This window comes from Nicotiana attenuata, unplaced genomic scaffold, assembly GCF_001879085.1.
Source record: "Nicotiana attenuata strain UT unplaced genomic scaffold, NIATTr2, whole genome shotgun sequence".
Lineage (NCBI taxonomy): Eukaryota > Viridiplantae > Streptophyta > Magnoliopsida > Solanales > Solanaceae > Nicotiana > Nicotiana attenuata.
Window position 1 is genome coordinate 24,550 of NW_017674337.1, and position 11,884 is coordinate 36,433.

General features: G+C 37.8%; 2 protein-coding genes across 3 annotated transcripts; one reads left to right on the forward strand and one right to left on the reverse strand.

Moving 5' to 3' along the window:
- Nucleotides 1–498: 498 nt before the first annotated feature.
- Nucleotides 499–4,907, forward strand: LOC109218451 (protein ULTRAPETALA 1-like). 2 transcript variants are annotated; one of them, XM_019382817.1, is made up of 4 exons: nt 499–788; nt 1,078–1,310; nt 2,485–2,806; nt 4,506–4,907. In XM_019382817.1, exons 2-4 carry the CDS (start codon nt 1,103–1,105, stop codon nt 4,678–4,680), a joined length of 705 nt encoding a protein of 234 aa, XP_019238362.1. In that variant the 5' UTR covers nt 499–788; nt 1,078–1,102; the 3' UTR covers nt 4,681–4,907. The 2 variants fall into 2 exon arrangements, with proteins under 2 accessions (XP_019238362.1, XP_019238363.1); XM_019382818.1 differs by lacking the exon at nt 499–788 and adding an exon at nt 802–991.
- Nucleotides 4,908–6,311: 1,404 nt separating this feature from the next.
- LOC109218452 (H/ACA ribonucleoprotein complex non-core subunit NAF1-like) lies at nt 6,312–10,607 on the reverse strand. The gene is made up of 3 exons (XM_019382819.1): nt 9,617–10,607; nt 7,757–7,834; nt 6,312–7,654 (listed from the first exon to the last, which is right to left on the reverse strand). Exons 1-3 carry the CDS (start codon nt 10,466–10,468, stop codon nt 6,509–6,511), a joined length of 2,076 nt encoding a protein of 691 aa, XP_019238364.1. The 5' UTR covers nt 10,469–10,607; the 3' UTR covers nt 6,312–6,508.
- Nucleotides 10,608–11,884: the final 1,277 nt, after the last annotated feature.

Here is an 11,884-nt window from a genome sequence, read left to right on the forward strand (position 1 = left end):
TTCATGGTATATATATAATTAAATACGCAAAAGTCGCCTTAAATCTATATTATAGACATAATTAAATACACAGAATTTGTCTAAAATCCAATGGGGTCCTACATTGAATAGAAGTGATGGCAGAGTAAAGGTGTTGGCTTCACAGTTAAATCAGTAAAAGGTAAAAGCCTCCACGAGAACAGTGCCTAAACTGCTAAGCATAAGTTAAAATATTGGGCAAGTACACTTGTCAAAAACCTCGTCCTCTGGATTTTAGATTTTCAATCTTCTTCCCCCAAAAACACCATCTCTCTCACTTCCTATACTGTCATCATATAAAATACAGCTGATACTACTCTATATCCTGTATGTAAAAAAGATTACACACCAAAACTGTATACTGAAATTAGTAGTAGTATAATATAATGATAGGTCGTACTCTCAAATTCAATTACGACATTTGTCTGCAGAGTTTGGCCAACTCAGTAATTTCAATTCTTCTCTAAACCAAACAAAAACCATAACCCCCACAAAAGCCTCATCTTATTAGAGGATTTCGCTCGCTCTCTCTCTCTCTCTCTCTTAAGGGCTCCCACTAAAGAGTGACCACCCACCCCCTTAACTCCCTAACCCTCTCCAAAAACCCACCCACCCCCTCCTCGTAAACCAGTATTCTCTCTATAAAAAGCCCTAAAGTTCCTCCTTTTCAACGCTTTTCCAACCAGATCTCTTGGACTGACTCCTTGGAGATGCGTGCTGTGCTCGCTCAGGCCATTTCTCTCATCTGATAACCCCTCTCCTCCTTCTGGGTCCTTCTTCTTCTTCTCTCTCTCTCTCTCTCTCTCTGCAAATGCATTTGGAGTCTTAAAAATCTTTATATCTATCTTGCATCGACACACGCGCGCACACACACACAGAGCGAGAGAGAAAGAGAAGCATACGCATATATATGGCAAGTGGGTGATGTGATATACCCATTTGTTGTATTCGATTCTCTTTTGGTTTCGTATAGGTAAAAGTTCCGATTTTTATGCGAAACGCTTTCTGGGTGCGTTTCTAAAAACCTCTTTTTTTTTTCTTTCTGGTTTGCGATAACAGAGAACAAAACTAGGCGCATCGATCAATGGAGAATGGCGGAGAGAGTAACGGCGTCACGTTGTTCACGGAAGAAGAGTTGCGAGAGATAAGCGGAGTAAAGAGAGAGGATGATTACGTGGAGGTGATGTGTGGGTGCACCAGCCACCGCTATGGTGATGCTGTTGCTAGGCTTAGGGTTTTCTCTTCTGGTGAACTTGCAATCTCCTGTGAATGCACCCCTGGCTGCCAAGAAGGTTTGCGTTAATTGCATGTTATGCGCCTCTCTCTGTGAGCGTGTGTGTGTGCGCGCGTGGACTCTGTGTGTCGCTTTACTATAAGATGTTGTTTATGCGTTTAAGGTTTTGAGCCATTGTGTTTTCTATATAAGAGTTTATCTGTATGTTAATTTGCCTCAGAGAGGACAACTTCTTTATGATATAGTACTAAGGTATATATGGCTGATAAGCATATTAAATAAAGCTAGAGATAGTGGCCTACATTGCCTGTTTCATACTATGTGATAATGTTCTTTACATTGTTTAGTTGCTAAAGGTCTGACCTTTGATGCAGAGTTGTATATCTGGAGAAGCCAAGTTTTGCTAAACCAACTCTTCAAACCGTGTTCTTTCTGGTTGAACAACTCATTGGTTCCACCATTTCAAAAACTTTGTCCTAGTGGCCATGGCAACTTCTATATCAATCAAATCTTAAGCATAATTTATGTTCAAGGGAGCTTGTGCAGGGACTAGTGCAATGTTTATGTGTATAGCGTGATGGTTTTCGTACACTATCTTATACTATAAAGAAATCTTGTATCACTCAGCAGATTCTCGACAGCATTAGTTGTCAGAGGATATATCTCTCCTTTTTATCATTCACTATGTATCTTCTTGGTTTCCTCTTTTCTTTAGTACAATACAATCATAAGACACAAAGAATCAATTATGTACTTGATAAATAAAATTCCACAATACAAGAATGATCTGATAAAGTACATTTTAAGTCCCACACTGGTACTTGTAGTACTTAACAAGAGGCTCTTTCTCTATCTGGAATCTAGATAATCAGCTTCTTAGCTGTTGTTATACTTCTTGTATTGCTAGTGCTAGACAGAAAAGCGCATTCTATAACACGTTCATTTTCTTTACCCAGATACTAATTTGTTTTTCATGTATGCATAAACTTTGAGTTTGCCTCCTACATCATTTGCTCCCTCATCTCCAATTGCTAGTTTTGTTTTCTGATTTTCCTGGTCCATCTATGAATGGAGAACTGAATGTGTTATGTTTCTTATGCAGAGTTGTATTAATATGTCCTCTCTTTCTTATTGATGAAAAAGAAAACTCTCTATTTATTCTGTTCTTCTGCACTATTTGATAGTCTTGTTGTGTACTGTGCTTCTATTAAGAATTGATGTTTTGTGATCAGACAAGCTGACTCCAGCTGCATTTGAGAAGCATTCTGGAAGAGAAACTGCAAGGAAATGGAAAAATAATATATGGATCATTCTCAATGGTGAGAAAGTTCCTGTTGTGAAGACTCCACTGCTCAAATATTATAACAAGTCTTCAAAGCATGCTAACGGGTCACATCGATCTCAAAATGGAAAAGCACATCGCGATGAGTTTTTAAGATGCACTGAGTGTAAGAAAGAGCGTAGGTTCCGTCTCCGTTCAAAGGAAGAATGCCGAATTTACCATGATGCTTTGGCGAATGTGCATTGGAAGTGCTCTGATATTCCTTATGACAAGTATGTTCATCTAATTCAAGTTTGTTTATTTAATAGTTCACTGGATTCTTTTATTCCTCCTTTTCTAGACTCACCACCCTCTTATACATTCATGCTGCGAGTTGATTTCTCCTTAGAAGAAAAAATCTTTAGCTCAAAGTTACTAATTTTATCTCGTCCAGCGTGGGACACTATGAACGGTTGCAGAAGGCATGGAATGGGAAAATAATTGCAGCTTGTTAGATTGTCTTGAAGTCTTTAACTAATCCATGCGGGTTCTTACCTTTTCTTTTTTGAGATCTGTATATGATTTTCATTCCTATTTCAATTACTTGATGATTCCTTTTTGTCCAGCTTCATGAAATACCAGGCAGTATGCCTTTACTACTGTATCATGTCCACTCTAGTTCTACCCCCTTCCCCCTCCAAAAATGTAAAGAAAAAGAAAAGAATGTTAGCAAATGGAGGAGAGTCATGAAAGATCGAAGGTCACATGTGCACTTGATTAACTTTTATGTCAAACAGAAGCGAAGGGCAGGCACACTTACCGGAAGTCTTATTTTTAAGCAACCATCTCGTAGTATTGCACCTAAGACATTGGCTTTTTGCATGTTGAGAACAATTTAAAGAAATGTTTTTATCATTAGCACAGTACTTTAGCGATCTGACTGTCTCTAGTATGACATGAGGAAGATTAAGAGAATTAACTTCATTCTTCTGTTAATGCGTTCATCCCTTTTAATTAGGTGTAAAACAAAGTAGCTGGCTCTAAGTTTTATTGTTGTAATTGGGTGCCTCCAGCAGTGTTTTCTTAGTCCAAAATTGGCAAGAAAGCTCATTTTATTTCAAGCAAAAATAATTGGAGTGCAGCTCTTCTAATTTTGTTTTGGAATGGAACTTTGAGATTACTCAGTCCAATATAGCATTTTGTATTTGCATAATAAAAATATATTTGAAGTGAAGACCTTTAGGTGTATGATAGCATACAACCATCAAAATGTCTTTCCTATTCCAATTTCTTTCCAATTTGAATCACAGATATTACTGCTTTAAAGTAGGTATCAATTTCTTTCCCAGAAGTATCATTTCTCGAAGATTTCCATTATTTTTTCTGATCATACGCCTATGGGATCTCTGCTTATGGGCAGAACCTGCTTGGCTAGTTGAGATGGCTCATTGTTTTGTTAGATTGTGGAAGTCAACCGGCTTATTCTTGAGAGAAATAACTGATTCTAGTTTGGGAATTGGAATTTTATAATGCCATCCAAGAATTGAGTCCGAATATTAGGCATTAATGAATGTGTTCTTGATGTCATTGTAAGGTTTGCATCGATGAGCCCCCTTCCACTCTGTTGGATCTGAAATATTATGGTTCCAAGTGAATATAAAACAGTGTATTTGATGCATGCCTCATCTTATTAGTTGGTTGAATGCCAAGTGATGTAGAAGAGTTTGCTGATGCATATATTATTAGGTGGTAGGAAGCTTTTATGATCTTTACTTTTGCAGTTGTTGAACTGCCAAAAGCATTCAATTTTTGTGTTACCAATATGTGCTAAGTATTTTGTTTGTGCATTTCATTTTCTTTCTCTTGGAGCCTGTCCAGTGGGAAGTGGTAATATATTGTCTACAGCTGACCTTCCAAAATATCAAAATGTCTTATTGTTCATTGTTTTTAATTTTTGGACTTATTTGATTGCTGGCTTCTTCTATGTTACAGAGTTTCATGTGATGATGAAGAAGAACGAGCGAGTCGAAGGGTGTACAGAGGATGTTCTCGTTCTCCGTCATGTAAAGGTTGCACCTCCTGTGTTTGTTTTGGGTGCCAAGTATGCCGTTTTTCGGACTGCAGTTGCCAGACTTGCAGTGATTTCACAAGTAATGCAAAAGCCTGACTATTCTATATCTTCTCTTCTCTCCTGGCTATGTTTTCCCCATTATTCGAACCCCTGCAAATGTTCACAGCATGTTTTTGCTGACATATCTATTGACACATTAAAATCCCAAATTTTCCCTGCTCCATTTACAATCAAAGGCTTTCTCTTTATATATTGGTTGGTGCCAGATAGTATTACTCTGCTCAGTAGATGGAGTATCAATTAATTTTGGGGATTCTCGGGCATTAATAGGAGTATGATATGATTTAAAAAGCAGCTGTATTTCATGCTATTCTAGAGAGTTAAGAAAGTTTTGGTAAGATACAAAAGTTACTTGCTCTAAAAATAAGTTATTTTTTTGTGTTTGATTGCTAGAAAATATTTTCTAATGACCTCACTTTGGACATTAACTATCAATCTTTATATCCAAATTTTCATAAAAACACTAGTCGATTTGGTTATCATCGGACATTAATGAATATTTTTTACAATCTAGCTAAATACCGGAAAACAAGGGGTGTTATTGCTTTTAGCTCGTGCAAGAAATTATTTACGGTAGTCGAAAAAGTGTATAAAATTTGTATAATTTTTATATATAACACAAAAAGAGAGTGTGTGTGTGTGTATATTTATTTTTTTCGGTTGTATTTTGTGAGTAGCTCATTTTTCCAAAACAATTCTTAGGAACTTATTTTTAAGAAGTCATTTATAAAATAAAAAAAATTCCAGAATATCACCTTACTGAAGCTGGTGTTACATATGCGAGGTTCGTTAATGGATTCTTCGTGGCAAATGGGACAAGGCAAATCAACAAAGTGGTTCTTTCTGCTTATTTTATTTTGACAACTCCAGAACTAGTTATAGCATAGTGCATTAGACTAATAGAATAATAGTATATTGTGTCTGGTGATTAAACAAAAAATAAACATCTTATCTTTGCTAAAAGTCATAAAAGTATTTCCAAAAAGATGCCTCCCACCACCCAAATTTCCTTTTTCTGTTAATGCGTTACAAAGAGCCCCCAATTAATTTAATTATGTCCTGTACGTAGAAGTAGAATTTATGTGTCGAGGTAACATCCAATGTACGTTCTTTATTGCAAAGTCTCAAACTTTTTACTACATGAAAGCACAAAGTCTCAACGTCGTCACTGACTGAAAAACCAAAAGCTCTAAGCACAAGCTTAAAAAGTTTTTAAGTAGTTTTTTGGTGTAAGCACGAGGTGCGAATAAATATATTTGGTAATAGAGGTAAGCCTATTAGCTCCTGTTGAGATGGCATTTTTGAGCGCTTTCTTCCTTTTCTTTGTGGGGGAGGAGGGGGCATGTCCTACCAATAAAGTTGAAGAATCTTAACCAGTATTTGTCTAGCTTGTTTTTATTTCATGAGAAACTTCTCAGCTCATAAATTTATCAAACTAGTAATAATATATATACTACTATCAAAGAATGATTATCAAACTTTACACGTCTCTCTTAAGAAATCCACAGTATAGCACTTTAGTACTTCCACTCTAATATAGTATAAAAATAAAAAGATTATCGTTTTTAAGTCATATAAAGAGAGTTAACGAGCCAGATGGAACTACGTAGCCAGTGCTTTCTGCATTGTATGTATTTTCTAGGAGAGCACTGCTGGAAAGCAAACAGTTAGAATTTGGGAAAAAATGCATTACATTTGATGAAACCATAAAAATGTGAATATCCCTGTACACATTTGATCCCTGAAGGAAAAGGGGAAGTAAACTCGGAAATCTTATACTACTACTACTACTACTGCTACTACTGTATTTTTAATAGAAATTACAACTAATTTTCTCCGTGCATGGTATCAATGGTACATTTTTTCACCTTTCAGTTGTCCTGCCTCTCCTACCACCAAAACGGCCACCACCCCTGTGATTCCCTCTCCGACCACCACCTGAATGATGGCCTTGATTGAAGTTTGGAGAGCCATTTATATAGCCTGGACCTGCAGCATTTGGTTGTGAATTGTTGTTCTGTACCATTTGTGGTCCATTCACCGGTACCTGACCTCCCAAAATCAAGGGCGAAGGAGCCATTTGACCCATTGACAGTTGTGGTTGATTATAAACATTTTGTCCTAATGCAGGCCAAGGTAGAAAAGATGGCCCGGCACCAAAATTTGGTTGGCCACCTGGGAAGATAAAAGTAGATGGATTCATTTGCTGCTCAAAAGGTACTGCATTTGGCGAAGGCATTGAGAACATTTGCTGTTGATGAATCTGTTGTGGCCATGGCATGCCAATACTCGACAGTGCATTAGGAAAGCCCATATTCTGGGGCTGCTGATATGGGATTCCATTCGTCCAAACTCCAGTTGACGGTGCAGCTTGACCAGGGCCTTTTTCCATATAAGGGAATGGAGGGACTGATGGAGGCCTACTACTCTGTACATGTCCTTGAAACGAGGAGTTTGGATGAACACCTTGATCCAGTGAACCAGCAGCAGCTGAGATAAAACGTTGACTTTGGTCGACTGGTGGCTTAGCATTTTCACGTTGCGCATCTGCAGCCGCAGATTCATTGTGTTTCCAGTTCTGAGATTTATTTTTCAGTTTCCTTTTGTCCTTGTTGTTTCCTAGTTTCTGGTCATTTGTGGCACCCCTCTTTTTCATTTTCAGCATTCTCTTGTACTCAGCCTCCTTCTCATCATCTGAAAATTCTTCCGCCTCGGACACCTCTTCATCATTTTCACCAGATGCATCATACCCTTTCTTGTAAAGACTGTTGTCATTTAAGACATGTTCGGAAAATTCAGGGACAAAAGAGATCAAGGTGCCTGGGTTGATTCCAGTTGGGACTTCGTTATCAGAATTGTATCTTACAATGTAGTAAGGGTTCTTGACAGGCCCAAAAATCTCATCCACTATACCTAGTGGGGATCTGCTTTCTGTAATCCAGAGAATAGAACCGTCGTAAAGAGGAGTATGCTTTTCCACCCCTTCTACTACAACTTGGGCTCCAACGATCTGTCAAACCATATGTAGATAACAAAGTTGAATTAAGCATAAGCATAAGCAAAAGACAAAAGATCAGATTACGTTGTTTCCTTTTTAGCTTTTTAGTCTTACCGATGATACAACTCCCACAGGCAGCATTTGGTGATGTGGTTGTAAGGTTACAGTCACTGCAGGAACTGGGGGAAGAGCCTGCAATAGCAAGAAGACTGAATATTGTGCATGTTGAAAAAAACATGAAAAGCAAATCCGCAGCGTCATTTCTCACCATAGAGTAATACCATAGAGTTCAAGTAACAGCATAAAATATTACCTAAGCAACCAGATCATTAGAATGATGTTGGCTTGGATGCAAGTCAGAGTTCCATGAAGAGAAGAAACTTGATTTGTTTTTACATTTTCCGAAATGTCGATTAATCTCAAACTGGGATTGATCAAGATGTCCTTCAAAGGATAAGTTGACAGGCATAAAGCAGAAACAAGACCGTCTTTTTTCTTCTTAAAAACTAAGTTCTTCCATTCTCTAAATTTGTATGCATTTTCCCAGTCTTCCAAACATCAAACCAGACTCTCATGAAAATTGGAGGTGGAATTTAAAGCAGAAAAATCTAAAATGCTGAACAAGTTGAAGTACTTGACAACATTCTATATAGATAACTACACAACAACAATTTATTTTTGAGCTTAAGCTGGATACCTTTTTTACACCTAATCCATAATGAATATTGCCACTTCCCTATAGACATTGTTTTTCCTGTAGTATAAGGCTTTCACAAGAAGTTTGAGCCATTGCTTACTGTTTCCCAACCCAGGTCTACTAAAGATATTTTATGCTGTAAGCACTTTTCTTGTTACATAATAATTACTACCTGATTAGCTCTTCTATTATCCTAAGTTCCTTGCAAATACAGAAACATGCTCGTGTAGTCATGTTCAGTGTTCACATCAACTATATCAAACCATGGATCATGCTAAAGGAAGACTTATTTTGATCATAACCCCCGGAGGTCAGTTGTACTTTTTTTGATAGGGAAAACGAAAATGATAAAAAAAAATGTAATGGTGTTTGGAGGCGAATTTGTGAATGAAATAGTCAAAGTGGGTAGCTCCTAGAAAGCAAAAATTGGCTCAAAAAGAGGAACAAAGATTACTTTCAGAAGCAAAAATACCCACTTAGAACTGCATCAAATCCGTACTATGATACCATTATTCATTTGCTGTTTAAGGCTTTAGATTGGTAGGGCACCCCATAGAAAACCTGTAGGTATTTCAGTTCTTCTAAAGCTCTCCCCTATTTAGCAAACCAAAGCCCGAATTTGAATTCCAACATTTTTTAAAAAAAAAAGTTAGAGACGTCATTACAGAGGAAAACAAAGAAGATTGATCTGAATTTTTTGGAAGGACAATCAGGTTAGTAGTGGTGTTAGCTTTGCGTCAGCCAAAATTTACTTTCAAGTGTGTGCCACTTATCTATGGGCATGGCCAATAACTAGGACTTTGGATGCATAATCAGGGAGATAGATGAACTCCGTTTACCACCAAGTATCTGTGTTACATATTTAGACTACACATACGCTAATCCAAAAAGAATGTCAAGTTATCAATCAGATGCTATCAGATTTGCAATTTTAGATATATACATAAGTCAGCGATTCCGGCTTCAAGTCAACAACAATGATCAAAGATGTGTGTTCCAGAGTTGGCTATACTAGGGCAGTCATCTTTTACTCGAAAAAGCCTGTTCATCTTTCATTGACATGATTGCTCTTTTAATACCATGCTTTACAGGCGTCTATTTGAGCATCATCTCTTGTAGAAGTTCAAATTCAAAGTGTCTTTTCTTTACCATTTAGCAGAAATTTAGACATTTTTCTATTACATTCCATAAGGCACAGAAGCATCAAGCACTTAGAAGTATAGCTTCAATAGTAAATCAGATGCATTAGCAATTACATATGAAATGATAATTATTACCTGAACCTCATTCTTAGACCTGATAGGTCCCTTAACACCAGTGTCCTCATCATCTTCATTCCAAGCAACCATCTCATCGGGATCAGATGCTTCAATTTCACCTTCTTCCATATCCACCTCCCCTCCTTCTTCCTCGCTCGAGCTACTCTTGTCATCACTACTAGAGGCTGAAGAAGAGGCTGAGCTCTCGCTTTCAGACTCGGTATCACTAGTACTCCCATCTTCACCCCCTTTTAACTTATCACCATTCACTGTACTTCCATCAACACTTCTTTCCTCAGCCCTACTACTGATGATGGAAACTTGATCGCTCTCCACACTCTTGCTAGCGACAGCCGCCGCACTATCACTGACAATGCTACAACTGCCAATATCAGCTTCAGCAATATTCGCCCTATTGCCATCTTGGTCAACAACTCTTTCATCCTCTGTCCCACTTATACTAACTTTCCCAATACCCTCCTCAACTATACAACCCAAGTTACCCACTTCTCCACATTCACTCTTTTCCACCTTCAAACAACTCAAAGAATCCAACTTTACACAACCCTCCTTTTGAACTTCATAATTATCAGAAATTTCACAAGTACCCAATTCATTATCCTTATCCATAGTGCTAAACTCAACTTGTTCAGAACCAAACTCAGCTGGTTCTTGTTTAACTTCAGCCATAGGGGTATCCAAGATTAAATCTTTGATTGAATCAAAATCAGCAGAAGACAAAAAAGAGTCGTCAAAATCAGGAACGGATAGGCTAAAGGGGTCGTTTTGTTTGTTAAGCTCTGTAAAGGGTTGAAATTTTTTATCTTCTTCAACCTCTTCACTTGTGGGATTGTACACAAAACCCACCATGTTCAAGTAACGAAATTTGGGTTTTCAAAATCTTTGACATGGTTGCTGTAATAGGAAAGATACTGACTTTATAAACGTATCCAAGGAGTGATGTTCGGATTTTGAGGCTTTTGTTCAGCAAGCAAAAGCATCTTAAACCCTAGGGTTTAACAGAATAATTTAGAAGGCCTAACAATTAATTGGAAAAAAGGGAAAAGGGAAATCAACCGGGCTTGGGTTTGGGCTTGTAAGTTCTTCGATCATGGGCCTTTTCCTTTATTTGTCCATTCTCCACAGGGCAACTTTGGGAGAGGGACCAGCCCAATACAGTGGATCCATGATTTTATGGTTGAAACTTGAAAAACTAACCAAAATACAGCTAAAACTAAAAATATTCAGCGAATGTATGTAATATATGTATAAATGTGTATCATACATGTATTCCGACTAGAAAAAATAAATAAAGAATTCGACCGGCTATTTGTGCAAAAGAAATAATAGTCGAAAAGCATACGAAAATAGTGAGGGAAATGGCTTATACACACACACACATATATATATAAGCCATTTCCCTCACTATTTTCGCATGCTTTTCAACTATTATTATCTTAACTCTTAACTCTTAAAGTTACCTTGGGACAGTGGTGGAGCCAGAAATTTCATTAAGGGGTGTCAAAATATATAAAAGTAAATATACTAAAAAATTAAGGGGAGCCAATACATAGTATATATACATATGTATTTTTCTTGTGAAGGGGTGTCTTTAACACCCCTTCCGCCGATGCTGGAGGGAGGGGGGGGGGGGGCTGGTAAAATCAAAGTTTGGTAAGAAGGAATAATTGGCAAAATAATAAAAATAATTAGAGCATTCTAGTACATTGAGGGAATGGATTTGCATCCCAATTATCTTTGGTCCTAATTTGTTTAGAAATACGATTTGAGAGAAAGTAAAGGGTACTGATGCTGTGGTGGAGACAGTCTCATTATAGTATTGAGAAGATTGAACCTTTTGAAATATTTAAGTGGTCCTAAGTATAATAAACCAGTGCTGCGCTTATTAGAGGGGCTGGGCAGAAGGCGCAAGTGCGATGAAATTCCCGCACCTGCGAAGGTCGCAGAAGCGGATTAAGGGGCGTAAGTGCGTGATTGGACCGCGGATGCGATCGACTTCCGCACCTGCGATGATCGTAGAAGCGGAGGCTGGGTTTTTAATGATTTTCTGCAGAAGCGAAACTTTGTCCGCGGAAGCGGTCCCGCAGATGCGGTAAATGAAGCGCAAGTGCGAAAAACTTGGGCAGGATATTTAAAAACAAGGGTTCACGATTTTAGTCTTATTTCACCATTTTGGACTCGGTCTTGGGCGATTTTGGAGAGGATTTTCGTGAGGATTTCTGAGGTAAGCATCTTGTACTCATGTTTGATCATAAAACTTGTTTC